The sequence below is a fragment of the Enoplosus armatus genome, chromosome 9 (assembly GCF_043641665.1).
Source record: "Enoplosus armatus isolate fEnoArm2 chromosome 9, fEnoArm2.hap1, whole genome shotgun sequence".
Taxonomy (NCBI): Eukaryota; Metazoa; Chordata; class Actinopteri; order Centrarchiformes; family Enoplosidae; genus Enoplosus; species Enoplosus armatus.
In genome coordinates this window covers 9,592,308-9,611,717 of record NC_092188.1, presented here as the reverse complement: position 1 = coordinate 9,611,717, position 19,410 = coordinate 9,592,308, and the positions used below count along the sequence as shown (strand labels likewise).

Here is a 19,410-nt window from a genome sequence, read left to right as displayed (position 1 = left end):
TTTGTTGAGGTAAACATTTGCAGGTAAACATTTTGCATGCAGACCTTTTACTTTATACTTAATTTCTTTTCTTTTTTTTTTTTACAGCGCTGGATTGCTGCTTTTACTAAAAGTATCTGAATACTCCTTCCAAAGCATAAAGTATAGAAATTCTACATCTTAATGCGATTTGTTTTTCTTCGATAATGGTGTCTGCACCTGGCACGCTCCTGATTTGCTGGACTTTGATCACCTGCACGATATTTTTTTTTTTACGCAAAACCTCTCAACTGTAGGTGAATTCACTCTGCGTCCGTTTGACTAACTTACGTTCTATTTGTTTTCAAGCGCGGACCTCTTCTTACGTAATCCTTTGAGAATACGAAACCATCGTAACGTTACGAGACACTCCAAGCGATCGGTGAGGGGTTTTGTGGGTCATGGAGGAGGAAGGTAAATAAAAGAGGAGCGCTAATAACACACCGCGGCTGGTTTCAGACGGTTACCGGAAGGTTTGACGCTGCGGCAGCTTTTGTTCTGATACGGTTGTAAAATCAGGCGGACAGGACCGGAGAGGAGGGACTGTCGCTTCGGCTTCAGCAGCAGCTCTCGGCGGTGAGATGAACATCATGCTACCCGTCTATTGGTGCTTCTCTGGTTTCATACAACAGGAATGATCTCTGCACTGGCCCTACGGTAGCTAGCTAGTACCTTTAGCTAACGCTAGCTACACCCGCTATTGTTGAAAGCCAAACGGGTCGTAAACTCTTGAAATCTTCCTCGTTTGTCTTGCTATGTAATGAGCAGCATGTTGGCTACGTAAGAAGAGATACGTTGAGTAACGTTTACCAAGCTAATGTTGCTGTTTCTTGCTGAACCCGCAGTTATCTTCGGACATAACAGTGCTATCAGTGTGCACTCACTGCTTTGACACATGACAGCAGTTTGAAAACCTGTGGGAGAGCACCTGAATGCTGGCAGGTTAAATATTTTTCTATGACTGAAGTCATTTTCACAATAAAAGTGGAATATGTGTGACTGTGCAGGATACAAACACAACCTTCTTCCACAGTAAATGTACCCAGTAGGTTTGTGCTGTGTAACAGTTAAATGAAGTAAACAGGTGTCACAGTGGCCTGTCTGTGATAGTGTGTGTATTAATATCTTTGTCTAATCCTCTTACTTTGACCCTAATCATCATACAGCAGCTGTGTGAATCAGTAGGAATAAAATATCCTTAAATCTATTGTCTAGACCATAAGAGCGATGCTCCTGTCCACCTGTAGACTCGTGTAATATTTTTAGGTGGTGCTTTTAGGTGGTGAACACTACTTTAGTTGAATAGAGTCGAGTGGCGTAGACGGGGAATTAAATTTCTATTCCTGACAGTTCATTATGGAAATTGTAACCATTACGCATCCCTCCAGGGGGGTTAGAGAAGTTGAGTAGGCCAGCATGTACAACAGTTTGTCAGCTGTTCATCCCAGGGCCGGGATATAGGTCAGTGAGTTGAGCTGCAGAGTTTCCTCATGGACTAAATGAAGATGACAGCAGTTCAATTATTTTGCAGTATTTGCATTTAGTTACTAAATCGGTATCATAAGGATTTTTCTTTTGTTATTGTTTTGCTTTTGGAGGAGCAGGTGAGTGATCATCAGATAAGTGAGGACCAAATAGGACCTATTTCAATATAGTATTGATGCTGTGACATCTGGGTATCCTTTCAAATCTAGTCCTGACACGATACCCAGAGTGTTGTTACCGATACCAAGATGTCATTTGTTCAGGACCTTACTTGGAAATATAAACACGTTATTCTACAAAACCCTTAATTTAATTTAACAAATTAAGCCAAATTTCTCAAATGGTAAATGTTGTCTCAACAAAAGTGCTCAAGAATCTTGCCTGAATAATATTGAAATTGGCAACATTTTAATTTAAATTAGGAAATATTTCATCAAAGAATAAGTTAAGAAGATGACCAGACTTTTGATAGCAGCTTTTTGATTTTGGTGCTATGGACATATTTCGTGGGTTGTACCAAATACCCTGTATGATACTAATTATAGTCTGTGATTCTGGAAATAACAATATGGTGATATATCTTTAAATGTTGTCTTTTTTCTCGTCTTAAAAACTGCAAAGCAGTTACAAGCTAAAATCCTCTAAAACTGAACTAACCAGACCAGCTGAGTGAAATATGCAGTGAATGCCTGTGCCTGCCGGGCCATCATACCCACATTATTAATGGTTCACTCTAAGCCAGGAAATGACACGGAAAACAGCAGATGGAGCTTGAATTTGGTTACGTGACATGAGACTATCTGTGCAGTGTGGATACCCTCAAGATTTCACCTTGCTTGGCCTGTCAGCCCTTAAAGGGGTAAGAAAGAAATGTTTTTAGGGGTGTTTGAGATGAACTGCTGTCATCTTCATTTGGGAATTAAACCTAATACTGTGCAGTTTACCTTTTTGGATTTTCTTGAATTTATCACACAAGTGAGTGATCCAATGCTGTTCTTCAGTGTGAATGTGAATACTCTGATGCCTAAAAAATATGATGCCATTAACTTTCTTGAGCACTGACTGAATTTTGTGCAACTGTAGAAAACAACAAAATGAGTAATGCATCTATTTATTCTCTTCTCAGTTCTCAGGTGGTCTGATTGGGTTTGCCTCGTCCTTGTGTTGCCATGGCGATGCGGGATTTGGTGGAGGCAGAATGTGGGGGAGCCAATCCCCTCATGAAGTTGACCAGTCACATGACCAAGGAAGGGGGGGCATGGCGGCACCGCTCAACACCTACAGTGAGTAATGTGTAGATGTCCATTAGTAGTTCAAATAGCTGAATTTATCAGCTAAATAATTTCCTACAAAGTGTATGTTTTTTTTATTCTTATCATGAATGTTCTGCTTGACAACAGACGTGGCACTAGTTGTTCTGTTACCTCGTTTTTCCTTGTTTTATTTCTCAGATTCCCCCCACTGCCATTGAAATTGCAACTGAGGAAGAGGTCAGTGCTTATGTTCCTTTCCATATTCAGCATATTGTGTTGACTTTAATACTATAAAATGTTAAATAACAGCCCCTCACGCTAAAGCATTTTCAGGTGTGTAGCTTTGTGTATACAGGGTGAAATTTCTTAATGTAGTCTCTAAAAAGTAGAATAATCTTTATTAGCTGTTTACATGTTACATCACATGTTTTTATTTTTGCTCCAGCTGGTGAATGAGTTCCTTCAGGCGCCCCCACGACCCCCACACACATTTGACATGGGTCAGCTGTTGGAGGAAATGCAACAGATTGACCAGCAGAGCTACAGACAAGCTCCACAGAGAGGTACACTTCATTATTATTATTTTTTCTCATGTAATTTACATACCAGTTTCAGGTTCTTTTCTTTAGTGTTTGTTTGCCTTGGACTTAAGTCTGCGCAGAATTTTAAGCACCACATATTTCCATGTCACAGCTCCAGATGTGGCAGCGTTGGCCCTCTCTGGTGACTGGGCGGCCGAGTTCCTCTCTGGTCCTGACTCCGCCTCCGCACCGGGGCTCACTGCTCTCGGTGATGCAGCAGATGCTGATTGGACGAGAGAATTTATTGCTGAGGCTGCAGGTCGCTTGAGTTTGTTATAGTTGCTCTTTCTTTCAAAGCGTGTGTTTCACTCTGCTTGATGTGCACTTCATCTTTCTGGAGTCTTTCAGTCATATGTCATCAATTTTTACTGACATCAGAGCAAACTTGCATTGGATAAATCCTTTTATTTTTGCACAGTATGTAATTTTTACAATATGCCTACCTGCTGTGTTTTTGACTTTTCTTGCTCTGCTCCAGATCCTGGACGCTGGGCCGAGGAGTATCTGGAGCAATCGGAGGAGAAGTTGTGGCTGGGAGACCTGGGAGACAAGGAGAATGAATGGTTAGAACAAGGGATGGGGGGCATGAATGGAGAGCATTGAAAGTATGCAGATGCAAAATGGTTTATTTATGTGGCTACGTCATTCACATTGCAATAAGACACTTGTGGGGGGAGTAAGAGAGAATAGGAGCACAGGTAGAAAAACGATTGCAGATTCGAATGCATTTCTGAACCTTGATAATGTTCTCGTCTTCTCGTTGAATGGATGCGTCCGTTGAATTTAAATTTTTCAAACTTTTGTCCTTGTCGAGCCTTGTCTGACGATGTTGAGCTCGTCCAAAGAAAAGCTCTGTCAATGAGCAGCCGATGTATAGAATATCGGCACTTGTACAGTCACTTGTACAACAATGCAAAGTACTGCCTTCAGTTTGAATTGACTTGTTCCAGCCTACATATGAAGAATAAAATAGAACTAGTTCTCCTTATCGTATAACTCCTAACTCCTCCATATTAACAGTTTTTTGTTGTTAATCTGTCAGGACAAAGGAGTATCAACCAGGAGAGGAGCTGAGGCAGACAGCCAATGAGCTCGTCTCAAAGGTTGATGACCCCAAGTTACAAAACACAGAGGTGAGCCGTGACTTACTCTATACCTGACAGCAAATGGATCCTTTTTATACCATGTGTCATTCCTTTTTTTACATATCTATCACCATATCCTTTCTCTTTTTCTGTAACATTTTTCTTTAACAAGTAGTTCTTTGGGAGCATTGGTAATGTTGATGACTTAATTGTGGTTTTTCAAAGTTATTATCTTAGTTTGGAAAGAAAGTTGTTGGTTTGGAAAGAAACTAGCCATATATTAGTATAAACCTGACCAATTAGTAATGGTTATGGTAAAAATTATTTTTTGTTGTCATTTTTTTCCATTGTTGTGTAGTTCCTGCAATTCATTAGGCAGATTGGCGAGGGCAGTGTGACAGTGGAGAGCAGAACAGACAAACAGCTCACAGATAAAGCTCAGGCCGAGGAGGCTCAGAACTGGGCCTCCAACCTCAACCAGGTACGAGTCACTGCCCACTGAGGAGGGGATGTTGCAACTGGGAATACATCGGGGAAGCACATTGGTTCACATTTGCACAGTATAGGCTATGCCTTGTGACTCATCACCACAGTATCTGATGCAGAGTAATATTTTCCACAAATGTAACCAAAAGCAGCCACTACACTCCCTGTAATATGAAGCTCAAGGCTGTGCAGCATTGCTGATGGAATTTGTTCAGCAAAGAGAAGAGGACTCTTATTATCTGCATCTCCTCTTATGCATCTAGTTATATATTATTCTCATGCATTTATATATATATTTATACAATCAAGATTATTCCCATCTTGACTCAGCTTTCTTCAGTTTTTGATTTTACTGGGGTTGTAAATGATTACTTTGACTATTGAGTTCTGGCAGAAAAAGACTGATGCCAGATTTTTGGGGATTTTAACTAGATTTCCCCCTGAAATCTCGATTCTATAGAAGCCCATTTCTGCCAAGAAAAGAAAAAATAGATCAAAAGTTAGATATGAAAAAAATATGAAATACTTAGTAAATCAAAATAAAGAGATAAAAACTCAAAATGATGAGATAATAAGACGACATTGTAACTCATAATTTAAAACTATGAGATGTTACGTCAAATTTCAGTAATTTGACTTATTATTTCATAAGTTTATTTCATGGTTTTCTTACTATCTCATGATTTTGACTTACTTTCTCTACTTCATCTATTTTCTTTTTATTATCCTGGTGGCAATGGGCTCCCACATTATAATGTGCATGTGTAGCTCTCAGTCCTGTTTCTGATGAATATCTGTTCACCATGGCTCCATTGTACTTAATTGCCCTCTAACTTTGACTTGTACTTTTCCCATTTTTTTTGACCTGCCTTCGAACTCTCGGCTTGCCATTCCCTCAATTAATAACCACCATTCATCTACTCCTCCTACTACTTAAAATTACTCCTACTCTGCCCACCCCTCCAAAAACCGCTCCCTCCTTCTCAAAACATTGCCCCATTCCCCACCACCACCCCTCCTCGCCTCCTGCCATAGTTCCTGACGGAGACAGGGGGAGGGAGTCTTCCCCTGGAACCCCAAGAGAGGAATGAGAAGATTGAGAAAGTTAAAGCTAAACAAGCAGAGCAGTGGGCCAAGGTCGTCAGGCAGGTAGGACCTCTGTGGTCTTGGCAGCAATAGGCGATTTGTAGCTGCAGTTACTGCTATATTTAAGTTGTGCTGTGCTGTACAGAGTTTTGTCCTGCACATAAACACTAAGATACATTCAGCATTTAATTATTTTGCTGCTGTTGAAAAACCTGGACTTAATTAGGAAGAAATGTAAGAAAGGAGTAGGAGAAAATTAGCCTTTTCTTTGTTGTTTCTTCTTTCATCTTTTCCTCTTTTCCATTCACTTCCCTCTATATTTTTCCTGTTTTAATGTCCCCATCCTCAACTCTGATAACAACTTTCAAAGCCAGCACATGCTGACTCAAGTAAACCACTGTCATTACTCTTAAGGTGTCAGAGGAGTCGGCTGAAGCCTGGGTAGATCAGTTCACCGCATCAGGACCGGATTTCCAAGAAGCTAAAGCAGCAGTGGAGGTGAGATGAGAATCAATGAGCTAAAGCTAAAGTGCTGTATATTAATTGGGAGCGGTGATAACATAGAGGTTAAAACATGCTGTGTCCTGGAAGATTGAGGTTTTGAAAATGGAAACTGAATAGGCAGGGACACTTGCGCCCTTGATAAAGTAACTTAATCCTGTTTGAGAAAAAAAACAAACTGCTGTCTACAAAACACCATCAATACACTCTCATCTGTCCATTAAAAAAAAGTAAAGGTCAAAAATGTCTATAATACAGGATGATGTATGATGTGAGGAGACTGTGAAGTAATGATGTGTATCTGTCATTTTGTCAGAGTGATGTGGATTTCTGGGAGAAGCTGCAGCAGGAGTGGGAGGAGATGGCAAAGAGGGATGCAGAGAGCCATCCATGGCTGTCTGACTTCGATCAGCTACTCAGCAGTTCTTATGACAAGGTAGCTGTCAACCTGCTCCAAACAGGCATCTGCTGAGAAGTACTATCTTTTTACATGTTTGAGGATTTCAGCATTTTTGCACATAAATCTCTACTTGATGTCTAAAGGGACATGACATATAATATGTTACTGCTTTTCAAGTACCTGATTCTACATGGTCCTCTGTTAGAACAGGACACATATACATACCCTGAGCATCCTTCATGTTTTCCTTGTGTGTGTCCTAGGGGTATCAGTTTGAAGAGGACAACCCCTACTTATCCCACCCGGACCCTTTGTCAGAGGGAGTGAAGAGGATGGAGGCAGGGGACATTCCGGGTGCCGTACGGTTCTTTGAAAGTGCTGTACAGAGAGAACCAGACAACCAGCTGGTGAGACTCTTTCAGCTTGTGGTTTCATTTTTTCAGTCTCCCAATTCTTTGATCACCCTCTTATTAATAATTGTAAAACAGTCCAAAAAGTCTCCTTACTTGCAGTTGTACTCATGTTTGTTTCCCCACATAAAGGCAGTTGTAATGATGCTGTGCTGTGTGTCTATTTCTTTTCATTAAATTGCAGGCTTGGCAATATCTGGGAACCTGTCAGGCAGAGAATGAGCAAGAATTTGCCGCCATCAGCGCCCTCCACAGGTCAGAATTCAGAATTGCGTAATGCTAGTATAAACAGTCACTTCAGATACAAAACAGTGTATTAAAAAGTTTTAGAAAATTAAGAACAGCTCTTATATTGATAGACAAGTAGTGTCACCTGTTTTGTTTGTAAATGTACAAAGAATATCTATATTGGAATTAGTCCTGATTCACTTGTTTGTAGCTTAATAATGAGCTCAGTGACTGTAGGCTCAAGCTGCTTTTCTACTGCCTCTTTTGAGTAAACATCCATGACAAAATTCAAGTAGTTACATAAAAAGCTAAATGAGTCAATCATGGAAATGGATTCCAGTGTGTATAGTGATCTTCCAGGTCAGGTTTCCTCCTTCCATGGGTTCAGCTAAAGATCTAATACCAAAATTTAAGTGTAAAGTTTGACACCATTAATCAACATTTGCTATCTCAATTAATAGCATGTCATTTTTTTAACGACAACATAATGTTGTTCTGTTTGTCTTTTTTCCTCTTCCCATTGTCTCTCTTCTTTCACTAGATGTATAGAGCTGAAGAATGACAACCTGACTGCTCTGATGGCGTTGGCTGTCAGTTTCACTAATGAATCGCTGCACAGGCAGGCCTGTGAGACTCTTCGTGATTGGCTAAAGCACAATCCAAAATACCGTTCTGTGTGGGAGCAGAATGAACGTGAACGCCAAAAGGAAGGTGCCAGAGAAAGGGAGAAAGAGAGGGAGAGGTTCGGGTCACTGCTGCCAGAGTGAGTATCGCACACATGTAGTTTGAAACAGAACATACAGATCCAGCATCCAGTGATTCTAAAAGGTTTGTAACATCAACTTCTTCTTTTGTCTCTCTGTCTTTTTGCCCTTTTCTTTTTGTTTTCCTGCACAGATCTTTGTTTACCGATGTCCAGTCCCTGTTCCTGCATGCAGCTAACTCTGACCCCGCCCAGGTGGACCCCCAGCTGCAGTGTGGTCTGGGAGTTCTCTTCAACCTCAGCGGGGAGTACGACAAGGCAGTAGACTGTTTCAGCGCTGCTCTCTCTGTCACACCACAGGTTAGTGTAGAAGCCAGTGCTGAGATCCTAATGTCTGTCTTCACACTGCATGCTCTGTCTGTTTCTGAGCTCTCCCTTTTTTTTCTTTTGTCTCCATCAGGACTACCTGCTGTGGAATAAATTGGGTGCCACACTCGCCAATGGAAGCCGCTCAGAGGAGGCAGTGGCCGCCTACAGGAGAGCCCTGGAACTGCAGCCCGGTTTTGTCCGCAGTCGCTACAACCTGGGAATCAGCTGTGTCAACCTGGGAGCACACAGGTGAGGGAGGAAATCTTTGGTTTGTTGAGGTGTATTTTCTTTGGAGAGACAAAAGTGTCAAAAAATATTAACCACGTTTGGTTACCACATTTACGTTAACTGCTTACTGTTAAATTAGATTAGAGACATTTAGACAGACATTTCTGTAATAATTATATATTTACTGTGTGCCCCAGCAAAATAAAAAATAAATGGAAGGTTGATCCAAACATGAGCTAATATAAATCTATGTGTAAAATGGGGGAAATGAACATCAAGTATGCCCAATGCAAGTTGTCAAACTAAAGGTTTTGAAGTGGGTTTGATTGTTTGATAAAAGATGGAGTTGTTTCGATCAAGCATTTCTTTGTACAGGCTGTAAAGAAAAAATCACTATACTGTCATGTTTGTCTTGTGTTAGTTTCAAATTCAATACCAGCAAATTATCTTTGTACCTGTGTTACTTTTAATTTGACTTGATTGTGCTTTCCCAATGCAATGTAATTGCTTTTACTTCCACTAGATGGCAACAGCAGTTTTGCAAAATACACTCAGTTGCCAGTTTATTAGGAACACATAGCTAAAAGCAGTGCTGTTTAATACAAGAGCAATAAATCACAACACAATAAATGTTACCTTTTTATCAAGGTTGTAATGTTCAGTAATGGTAATTTTAGGGGCTACAGTTTGTGGTGTACTTGAATTGTGTTGCATTATACTTGGTGGTGTTATAATAGCTGTGGTGTTTCTAATATTTTGTCCACCCCATTTATACAGAAACTAGATTTTTTTTTAAAAAGACATCGGCTCTGTGAGCGAAATATTTTAATACATTTTTTGTATTTATTGCATATTATATTACTGCAAGTATTATCTTATTGGGGTCAAAGTAATTAGGAAAATCTGTGTTCATTTATTTTGATTAATATCAGAAACTCATATAAATGTAGTCACGGTTAATCTAGTTAAAATGACCTCTTGTTCATCCTGCCCTGCTTTATTTCTCCTTTATCCTCAGAGAGGCAGTGGAGCACTTCCTCGAAGCTCTATCTCTACAGCGCCAGGCCGCCGGGGACGGAGCAAGAGCTGCAAGGGGGCCTGGAGGTGCTGCAGCCACCATGATGTCTGACAACATCTGGTCCACACTGCGCATGGCTCTCAGCATGATGGGAGAGAGCTCCCTGTACGCTGCTGCTGACCGCCGGGACTTGGATGTGTTGCTGGCTCACTTCTGCCAGAGAGAGGTGGACGGTGGGACTGAATGAAGACCAGCCGGAGAGGGGCTTATTGAGTGTGAGTGTGTTTTGCTGGGAGGTAAATGTTTGGGTGACTGAATGAAGCGGAGAAGAATCGGAGTGGTAACGGTTTCAGAGAGATGGAGGAGGAAGACACTGTGAACTGTCCACCATCCCAGAGACATCATTGTGGTCATATGCGCTTAAATGACTTCTATCAGACATTGCAGTATTAGTCTATACCTGGAAGACGCAGCCAGCAGTAATACAGTCACGTCACTGTATTTTACATGTTTGATGGTCCTCACATTCCCTCCTACTCTGTTGATCTGGAGAACTGGGTTTAATGAAATGTTTGTTGATTTTAAATTAGTTCTCAATGAAGAAAGTAAGTGATGAAGAATGAGTGAATCCTTTCTGTATTCATTAAGCAGCATTGTTGACGGATGTGTTTATCATGACACTCAATGCTCTCACAGTCTTTCTTTCTCTTGTAGGTTGAACTGTCTACTCACTACGGTTATGTTGATTAAAAGGTACAATGTTGCTGTGGCATTGAAAAGAGTTCTGCTTTTTATCAAAAGAGAAGGATTAGGCCGGTCCAGAGTACAAACACTAACCGGAAGTGCTACAGCGGCTTGTTTTTCTTTTTTTCTTTTTTTACTTAATTGATTACTAAAAAATTAAATTATCAGCCAGGATAATGAACTGACAACCAGCGGGACTGTTACTGTTATGATAAGGTGTGTGTATAGTGTGTGTGTGTGTGTTTTGGGTTGGGTGGGGGCTATTAATCGTGCATCAGATAATTGTAATATCATTGAGAATGATTTCTCTGGGCTCCTCCCTGTCTTGCTCTTTTTCATATCGCTCTTGTAAAACAATTTGCTTCATTGTAAAATTATGCTATATGCCATATTGTGTATTGTAACATAATTGTTGCACTATAATTGTTTTCAGGCTAGTTAAATCCTGACTGCAATGTTTAATATAATATTCAGCAATAAAGCTTTGATTCCAAACATCTGTTGGTGATTTGTTTTTTCTGAATCAGTGAACAAAATGGCTTGGCTGCAGTGAAAGTATGCAGAGCTGAAAAGACAGTTATTTAACAAATCTGATAACAAATAACAGATGGCGGTATGAATTTCCCAGTTGGAAACGTTTGCACTAAGAATGTAAATCAAAATTATTTTCTGCTATGAATAATGAAAAGTGTAATGAAAAAGTAATATTGGAGTTCTAATTACAGCTGTTTTACAGAGTTTTGACTTAAAAATAAAGAGAATAAACCTGTTTAATTAAATTCTTTTTAGTCAGTATGGTAATTGAAATACGGAGCATGGAGTGTGCCATCAGATCATTTGTACAAACCATCTTTAAATTTAAGTCATCATAAAATGTAAACTGTAAATCCTGGAAATAGGAAACAAATTAATTGTCAGATGAAATACAATACATAAGTAAACAGTAAAGCAAAAAACAGTAAACGCATTTTTAAAAATAATTGCATTTTAAAATTCTGTTATTCTATCCTTTAAAAACAATTATTAATTGGCCATTTTAATCAGCTTTTTTGTACCTACTTTATTATTGCATCACTTTATGCAAATGTAATTAATTAAAATATTTTATGATTATAACTAAACATTGTGCAGTGAAAGCCTATAATTACTGGGTAGAATTAAAATTAAAATTATGCATTTCCACAGATAATGTAGCATTTAATGATATATTCCTGTGCTTGTGATGTCTCTGATATTAGTCAGTTTGATTCGGGAGAGTCATGTTTCAGGGGGATTGCTCCAATGTAACAGTTCATTTTTCTCACCCGACGTGAAAAACAAAGCATGCATTTATTTCAACTTTCAAATGTACTATCAGCAGAATACCACGCCCAGTTCTAGAACGCCGTGCTTTAAGCCAATCAGCGCCGAGGAGACGTGCAGGACGCGCAATCTGATTGGTTCATTTAAAAATAACATGCACGCAACCCCGCCATTTAAATGTTTTAAAAGTCGTGTGCTTCCCCTGTTTATTTCAAGTGTGGAATAAGTGAAGAGAGGTTTAGCTGCAGGCCTGATCGACTGTCTTCGTCTCGTTATAAGGTAAGCCTGTGAAATTATTTGAAACTGCACACTAACGTTAACTTAAAGTAGTCTGCACCTTGTCGACCTAATTTCGGTCAACGTTTACTGTCACAATGCTATACGATACACAACGATATTGCCTGATTCAAAGAATGAAATGGGGAAACTTCACGCTAACTGACCTTGCCGTAGCTAAGCTAGCTTGTTGTTAACTTGCTAGCCAGTATTTTCATTTTCAGCTGTATAAACTGTGTTTTCTTTTCTTTATCGTTATATAGAGGTAGTAAAGCAAGTATGTAAACAAGCTGCGTTAACTTGAACTCGTGTTATGTACTAATGTTATACGAGGTTAAATTAATTTGAATGTTAGTTCTGTACCATAATGGTACTCATTTAGCTAGGTAACTTAACGTTAGATAATTCAAAAATGAGATGGAAATCTTGCTTTTGTTTTAACTTGTTTATACGTTACTGCATACATTGTGTGATAGTAACTCTAGTGTTTTGTTACCATATTTGTTCTATATTTTTGGGGTTCTTGTGTTACTTATTATTTTGCTCTGGTAGAAAACTGTATTCTATTCTGTTCTATTTACCTGTGAGCCAGTTAAACTTAAGTAAGCATCATGGGATCCAGTGAGAGCAAGATGGGTGTGTCTGCACCAATAAAACCAGAACCAGCCATCAAAAACAGTCGAGTCAGTCATCTGATCGATCCACGCTCTCCTTCAACCGGAATCGACCGAACACCCATTCAGGTAGGTTACCTGGCTGACTTACTACCAGATACACTGTAAGCAGGCAGGGGCTACATTTAAAAACAAATTAACCATACTATATGTTTCCTAGGTCGGTGGACTTGTGTCCAAATTTGTTGCTGAGGTGAAAAGTGAGTGTCCACTGGCATTCACTGATCCCCGCTCACCTTCTGTCGGCGTTAATCGCACCCCCGCCAGAGAAGTCATGAGAGGTAACTATTTGGTAAAGAATAACTTTCAGCTTGGGTTTTCTCACCTGCAAAATGCCCTGTTAGACAATGTTCTTCCATTTGCTCCTACAGCGACAGTTGGGTCCTTTGCTCGTCGCCTGGGCATGCTTTTCCACAATGAGATTGAAGGCAAAGTCCCTGAAGCCCCTCAGAAACTTTTCAGTGATGCCGTGGAGGAGGAGGCCTTTAAGACTGAAGAGCTGGCTTCCACTGAGCCCCTACTGAGTACGCAGACCTCCCATGACTTCGGCTCCCTGGCTGAGCACGCCAACCTCTTGGCCACCCCTGTTCTACCCCCTCTCCAAAGTCTGGGTGAATCTAGCCCCTTTGTGCTTCTTGAGAAGCCGCAAGTGGAGGTGGAGATAGAAACTGAGGCAGACTTCAGCCTGGAGGAGGCTGAAGAAGCAAGAGAGTCTCCTCTTCACAAGAGACTGAGCATGAGTCTGATAACTTGTCATGAGGGAGCAACCTCGTCACAGATCTTTGCTGAGGTGCACCGTGACCGTACTTCAGCCCCAGTCCCTAATGTGGAAGTGGAGCCTCTTAAGGATGGTGTGGATCACTCTTATGCCCTTCCTTCTATCACTGTTGAACCAGAGTCTTCTGTTGAGCCCTCCCTACCCACTGATTCAGATGATTCCCCAGCTCAGGTGTCCCCTGCACAGCCAGAGGAAGCGGAACAAATGTTATCTTCTGAGGAAACAAAGGAGCTTGTGAAAGAATCATCTTTGTCTCCTGCATCCGCTTCACCAGAGCCACCGGTTGTCCCCACCCCAGAGCAGCCACAGCTCTGCACTGGCATCCGCTGTCCCACCTTTGACTCAAAGAGCCCCAGTCAGGTGGTGTTCAAGCCGCAGTGGTTGGGTAAAGGTTTTGGTGCAACTGGGCTAAGAGCTAAAGGAGTGCAGGGGCACGGGGGAAAAGGAGGCTCCTCTCCTCTTGCTGTTCGTGTGGCCGTGAAGAAAGTAACCAATGAAAACAAGGGACAGTCTGGAAAACTGAAGCAGAAAGGTATGTGTGTGTGTTTTGTTTTTTTTCCCCCGCCTTGTTATCTATGATACTTGTTGTGATGATGACAACATGTTGTTGCATGATGTTTCCTTTCTTTTCAAGGTACTGAAGGACGCTCCCCGCTGCAGATCCTTAAGGAAACCAACTCACCCAGGGACCAACGTCCTCAGGTATGGTATACACGCATGCACTCACTGCTAGTGACACTTACTCTCCTTATTTAGTGAAACTTAATTTGAACCTATAATTGAGTTGTTGTTGTTGTTGAGTTTTTTTTAAAAGGTGATGTTGAGTAATTGAGTGAGTTCCACCTCAGAAAGTAAATCAACTGCTGATCTAATGTGTCCTCCTCACTTCCCAGATGAAGCTGAAGGTGTCCACCCCAGATAAGCAGAGGCTTGGACAGATGGACCGCAGAGTGCTGGCAGTGTCTCTGGATAAGGAGAACCGATGATTCACTGCAGCAACGTGTACAGAATCCTGCCACTTTTATCTCTTAAAACCAGCTTTTATGTGTACAGCTTTCTTAAACTGATTTTTGTCCTGTGTATATTATTTTAACTGCCGCTTCATGCAGTTTTCTATCCTGTTTTGTTCTCTTGTAAATATAAATAAAATTATTTGCATTCATACCTCAGCTTTAAATATTTGTATTGGTTGTAAACTAGTTTTGCTATTGTTTCTTTGTTGTTTTTTTCCCCGAAACTTTCTTTTTAACTTAATTTCCCCCAACACCTAAATTGTAAAATTTCTAGTCTTTTTGTCTGTACAAACAGAATAAAAACTCAGCACTAAATATTTTTTCATTTTGTTAAAAAAAAAACAAAAAAAAAAACGTATTTCCTGCAACTGCCATTTGAATCTCACCACTGGCTTTGACACTATTGTTTCTGCCTCTTGTTCCCCATTTTTAGTTGACAACTTGTAATGAAGTTCCAGTAGTAAACACTAGAGGGAGCCTGTAAATGAACCATGATAATTTAGATGTATCCATAGAAAGACATCATGTTTGTATGATTTTACCCAAACCGCTACATTCCTTCATGGACTAAAAGTACTGAAGATTTTTTCACAGTGAAAATAAATTTGAGTTGTAAACTGCTCCATAAATAAAAGTAGTGCTTGAGCAATGTTAATGATATACTTTATGCCTCACTTCATATTCAGTATTTCTAAACAAAATTATAGCTATAGTCAGCATGTCAGAAATGAACACTAAAGACTTGTTACGTGTAATGCAGAATCCCGTATTTATTAGACAGTCTTAAGAAAGGTAGTATTGCTTTACTTTGCACGGTGTGTATCCAGTGTTGGAAAAGAGGCAGTCCAAATTCTAGTCAGAATTTAGAGATTTTTTTTTCTGTATGTACATAAACTGTCCTTCAAGTTTATCATGTACCATGCAGAGGAAAAGGTAAGCGGTCATATACAGATTAAGATGTATTGCTCATATGCACACGATAGACGTTATCATCCATATAACACTCATACAAAAGGTCCTCCTGTCCTGAGACAAATGGGTCATCTTTTTTTGTAAGCGCTTAGTGAACCATGAAAACCATTTTATTATCCCATCTGTCAGTTAAACAGTTTAACCAAAGCACTTTTCAGGTCTAGCTACCCAGGGGGGTTAGGCCAAATGATGAGACCCCAAATCCTGGTATAAATTGTCCATCAATCACATACAAAACAACTCAAACACTAATGTAGACATCTGCAAACTATAACTCCATTTTAATTAAAATAAGAAAATGAAAAGAAAGTAAAAGTAAGCATCTAGGGAATCTACCAAAACTAAGAACAAACGACAGTCTGAAACAAAAAACTCAAATGCTCATTATTCATATGACATAACTTGTGCTTTGATATAAAACACAGCATGTTAGTATAGCTAGTGTGAGCCTACACAGGCTGTAACTTGACACGTATTCAATTCTATCCCATCCAGTGTGCTACCATTTCCATTTGGCAACTGTTCTCATTGGGTGATCTCTCAATTGCTGCGATAAATGTGCATAAGTTATCGATTTGAACCGCAATATAATGAACTATTATAAGAGGAATGATCTTTTCTGAGACCCCCACCCCTTGTCCCACCCTAAATCCCCCCATAACGTGAGAAGAAATGTGAGAGCGCGATGTGACTGAGAGAGGAGAAAATCTTCACATTACAATCCCTCTCCGACATTAGATAGGACTTGGCACAATTGAAATACCCTCTTCTCACCCTATGCGGCTCCTCGTCCCACATCCCTCCCTCAAAATCCAATTTCTTTTTTTTATCTTCTTCACTTTCTCCCAGGCAGATGTTAACTGCTCTCTTTCTGCTCGCTGGTGAGGAACAGCCTCAGTTCCATATCTTGAGGAAGCTGTCCCAGGATCCTGTGCAGCATGCCATCCCATCTGAGGACACTCCGATACAGCTCACTCTGTTGTCATGACCAGCCAGCACTCCTGGACCACGGCACGGAAGAAAAAACATGAGGTAAGCTGACCAAGTATCATTAAAATTACTCCATCCCATATTAGGAGTTAAACACTGGAGGTTTTAGATGCTTTAAAGTCAGTTGCTAAATTCACTTTATCATCTCATCTCATTTTCCACCTGTACTCACCCACTCTCTCAGATTTAAGTGCGTCCCAGATGTTGACGTTGAAGTCGTCGTAGCCAGCCAGTAACAGGCGTCCAGACAGGGACGGGGCCAGGGAGGTCACCCCGCACATGATGCTGGAGTCCTGGTAAGTGATGAGCTCCTGGTCGGCTCGCAGGTCGTACAGCTTACAGGTGGCATCATCCGACCCTGTTATCACTGCGTTACCATTGGGGAAGAACTGAAAGAAAGAGAAGGGATTAGAACCTAGGCCTTCTTTGAGCAAAAAAAGTCAGAGCTCTGATGCAGAAGTGGGGTGGAAATCCTCCTCATTCTCACCCCAATTGCGTTGATGTCACTCTCATGGCCTCCGAAGGTCTGTCTGCAGGCAGCCTCCCTGATGTCCCACAGCTTGGCTGTGAAGTCACAAGCCCCTGAGATGAAAAACTTGAAGTCTGGGGACACAGCCAGGGACATGCAGTCTCCCTGGTGTCCAGCAAAGACGGTCTTTTGGGTCCCTGTCTCAATGTCCCATAGTACGCTAGACGGAGACGGACCAAAGACAATATTTATTTCTGTTTTAACTACAGAGAGGAAAACATAAACATACTTTGTAGTTCAGTATATCATACTATATCATTACCAAGTGCAGTCTCCAGAGCTGGTGATGATCTCAGTGTCACTGAGGAAACGACAGCAGGACAGGTAACCTAGGCAACCGAGGAAATACCATATGAGGAACCTCAAGACATAGTGTAAGTGAATAAAAGAAAATCCAAGGAGGACTCAGTGACTTCAAGAGATTACATTTCCAAGCTGTGTCGTCGTACCTGTGTGTGCCGCCAGCTCACGCATGACCTTGACGTTCCCGTCCTTGCCCTTGAGGTTGTAGATGGAGCACATGTTGTCCAGACCGCCACAAGCCACTAGGTTCCCCGATGGTGCGTAGGCACAAGTCATCACCCAGGATGACTTGAGAGGGATGGCATTCACCTGGTGACACACAGAAGACAGGTGAAACTCTTGTCTTCAACCACTATTTTCCGTCAAAGTTAGAAAAATGTTGGTTATATAACATTAGAGATTTCTGTTTTTCAGTTTTTTCTCCGTGTGGGTGGGACCATGGATGTATATGGAGAACTGGATACACTATTTATTCCCATGAAAGCTGCTCAGTGATGCATGAAGCCAAGACTTCCAGGTATAAAATTATGTTATTAATGTACCTTAAAAAAAAAAGATCTGCTGTTTTACAGGTATCTCTTTCACAATTCAAGTCTATGGGAAATAATTATTTGTGGGTTGTTTGGTCCCTGTCAATCAAATCAACACCCACACAGTCCTGAAGAAGCAGATTAATATAATTTGAGCGTTAAATTCTAAATAAATAATACTTAAAGATGTCTTTTTAAACTTTAGTTCTTTATTGTTTAGTGATTAATATTTCATTCTTAAGATCTGACTTTTTTTAGGGGCTTTAAGAAGTGAGGTGACGTGTACATGTGTATTTTTGTGTATTTTTCAGTTCTAGCTGTAAAAGCCAATTCATGGCTTCATATGGTGTACATTTGCCCTCATCTACCATTACTGTAATCATGATACACCTCTTCTTTGCTCTCTCTCTTACCTTGTTGGTTGTAATGCTGTCCCACACTATGAGCTTTCCATCTTGTGAGGCACTGACACACAGCCTGGTGGTGTAACAATGATAGTGATTAAAAAACAAAGAATGAGACAGAGAAAGAAGGAGACATGTAAGCTGTAAGTGTCAGCTGAAACATTACATGTTCCTATTAATTCATCCAGTTAGAAGTCAAGTCTACAAATCTAATTTACCAATCAGAATCCCCTCTTGCATTTATTGGCTCTCCTCTCTAATTCTGTGCTAAATTGAATAGAAACCTATCAGATCTTGGCTGTGAAATACAACAGCAGGTGTTCTTTCAATTTGTGTACAATATACTGTGCATTTACGTGGAGTCAGCGCCCCAGTGCATAGCGTAGATCTTGGCAAGGTGACCCCTTAGTGTTTTCCTGGTCTTCAACTGGACACGACCCACCACGGTGATCCCAGCTGCTGCGTCTTGCAGTGTGGTGTCCTGCACCGCCTTACGAGCTGCCTGGGGAGCAGACACAAACACAGGTAGTCAGGTTACTGAGTACAAGCCGGTATCCATTTAAGATGTGGTTTTGAATCATAACAGATATTTGGGGAGGGGGAACACATTTACGATGTCTTCAGGTCATAGTGAAAAAGCCAAAGTAAAGCCACATAATTTCAAATACAGCTATTGTTTTCTTAGTTTATCAAAGATGATATGGATGGATCTACTGACAGTGATCTGGTCTTTGAGATTGTCCGCCTCCTTTCGCAATTCCTCCATTTCACCCATGGCGATGGTTGTTCGGCACTGTCACCAATGGAGACAGGGAGAGATGGCAGGAAAGCTGATAATCCTGAAATGAAGAAGAAGAAGAAGAAGAAGAAGAAGAAGAAGAAGAAGAAGAAGGGAAGAGAAGTGGGGAGACAACAAAAACAGAATTTAGTTACCAAGACATAATTCAAGAAAATAGATGTCATTCGTACATTTATTCTCCAGTAACAGCGATCCCTGCACAAATACTTCATCCTGGAATTTTACCTGCACCTACCTGAGCGATT

The 19,410-nt window shown here is 40.7% G+C and overlaps 3 protein-coding genes across 5 annotated transcripts; 2 read left to right on the top strand and 1 right to left on the bottom strand.

Annotated features, from left to right (window-relative positions):
- Positions 1 to 487: 487 nt before the first annotated feature.
- Positions 488 to 11,039, top strand: pex5 (peroxisomal biogenesis factor 5). 2 transcript variants are annotated; one of them, XM_070911430.1, is made up of 16 exons: positions 488 to 594; positions 2,630 to 2,786; positions 2,955 to 2,993; positions 3,202 to 3,319; positions 3,450 to 3,596; positions 3,816 to 3,900; positions 4,380 to 4,470; positions 4,781 to 4,903; positions 6,409 to 6,492; positions 6,812 to 6,931; positions 7,159 to 7,302; positions 7,490 to 7,560; positions 8,075 to 8,296; positions 8,431 to 8,596; positions 8,697 to 8,854; positions 9,852 to 11,039. In XM_070911430.1, exons 2-16 carry the CDS (start codon positions 2,673 to 2,675, stop codon positions 10,096 to 10,098), a joined length of 1,929 nt encoding a protein of 642 aa, XP_070767531.1. In that variant the 5' UTR covers positions 488 to 594; positions 2,630 to 2,672; the 3' UTR covers positions 10,099 to 11,039. The 2 variants fall into 2 exon arrangements, with proteins under 2 accessions (XP_070767531.1, XP_070767532.1); XM_070911431.1 differs by lacking the exon at positions 4,781 to 4,903.
- A 1,083-nt stretch (positions 11,040 to 12,122) lies between these two features.
- On the top strand, positions 12,123 to 14,738 carry cdca3 (cell division cycle associated 3). The gene is made up of 6 exons (XM_070911439.1): positions 12,123 to 12,176; positions 12,766 to 12,916; positions 13,008 to 13,128; positions 13,219 to 14,157; positions 14,260 to 14,327; positions 14,519 to 14,738. The coding sequence occupies exons 2-6, from the start codon at positions 12,785 to 12,787 to the stop codon at positions 14,609 to 14,611; spliced, it is 1,353 nt and encodes a 450-aa protein (XP_070767540.1). The 5' UTR covers positions 12,123 to 12,176; positions 12,766 to 12,784; the 3' UTR covers positions 14,612 to 14,738.
- A 1,766-nt stretch (positions 14,739 to 16,504) lies between these two features.
- Positions 16,505 to 19,141, bottom strand: gnb3a (guanine nucleotide binding protein (G protein), beta polypeptide 3a). Of its 2 annotated transcripts, none has more exons than XM_070911443.1 (8): positions 19,085 to 19,141; positions 18,723 to 18,868; positions 18,376 to 18,439; positions 17,579 to 17,741; positions 17,392 to 17,458; positions 17,088 to 17,289; positions 16,773 to 16,989; positions 16,505 to 16,611 (listed from the first exon to the last, which is right to left on the bottom strand). In XM_070911443.1, the coding sequence occupies exons 1-8, from the start codon at positions 19,139 to 19,141 to the stop codon at positions 16,505 to 16,507; spliced, it is 1,023 nt and encodes a 340-aa protein (XP_070767544.1). The 2 variants fall into 2 exon arrangements, with proteins under 2 accessions (XP_070767544.1, XP_070767543.1); XM_070911442.1 differs by having other exon boundaries at positions 18,376 to 18,449; positions 18,724 to 18,868.
- Between the last annotated feature and the right edge of the window lie 269 nt (positions 19,142 to 19,410).

What these genes read in the sequence shown, in the direction of transcription:
- pex5 (XM_070911430.1), top strand. Translation starts at nt 2,673, where the DNA reads ATGGCGATGCGGGATTTGGTGGAGGCAGAATGTGGGGGAGCCAATCCC. An exon ending in GGAGACAAGGAGAATGAATG is followed by an intron (nt 3,901 to 4,379) that starts GTTAGAACAAGG and finishes TTAATCTGTCAG; the next exon opens with GACAAAGGAGTATCAACCAG. An exon ending in GCCATCAGCGCCCTCCACAG is followed by an intron (nt 7,561 to 8,074) that starts GTCAGAATTCAG and finishes TTCTTTCACTAG; the next exon opens with ATGTATAGAGCTGAAGAATG.
- cdca3 (XM_070911439.1), top strand. Translation starts at nt 12,785, where the DNA reads ATGGGATCCAGTGAGAGCAAGATGGGTGTGTCTGCACCAATAAAACCA. An exon ending in CGCCAGAGAAGTCATGAGAG is followed by an intron (nt 13,129 to 13,218) that starts GTAACTATTTGG and finishes TTGCTCCTACAG; the next exon opens with CGACAGTTGGGTCCTTTGCT. An exon ending in TGGAAAACTGAAGCAGAAAG is followed by an intron (nt 14,158 to 14,259) that starts GTATGTGTGTGT and finishes TTTCTTTTCAAG; the next exon opens with GTACTGAAGGACGCTCCCCG.
- gnb3a (XM_070911442.1), bottom strand. Translation starts at nt 19,141, where the DNA reads ATGGGTGAAATGGAGGAATTGCGAAAGGAGGCGGACAATCTCAAAGAC. An exon ending in TGAGCTGGCGGCACACACAG is followed by an intron (nt 17,459 to 17,578) that starts GTACGACGACAC and finishes TCGGTTGCCTAG; the next exon opens with GTTACCTGTCCTGCTGTCGT. An exon ending in GTGACATCAACGCAATTGGG is followed by an intron (nt 16,990 to 17,087) that starts GTGAGAATGAGG and finishes TCTTTCTTTCAG; the next exon opens with TTCTTCCCCAATGGTAACGC.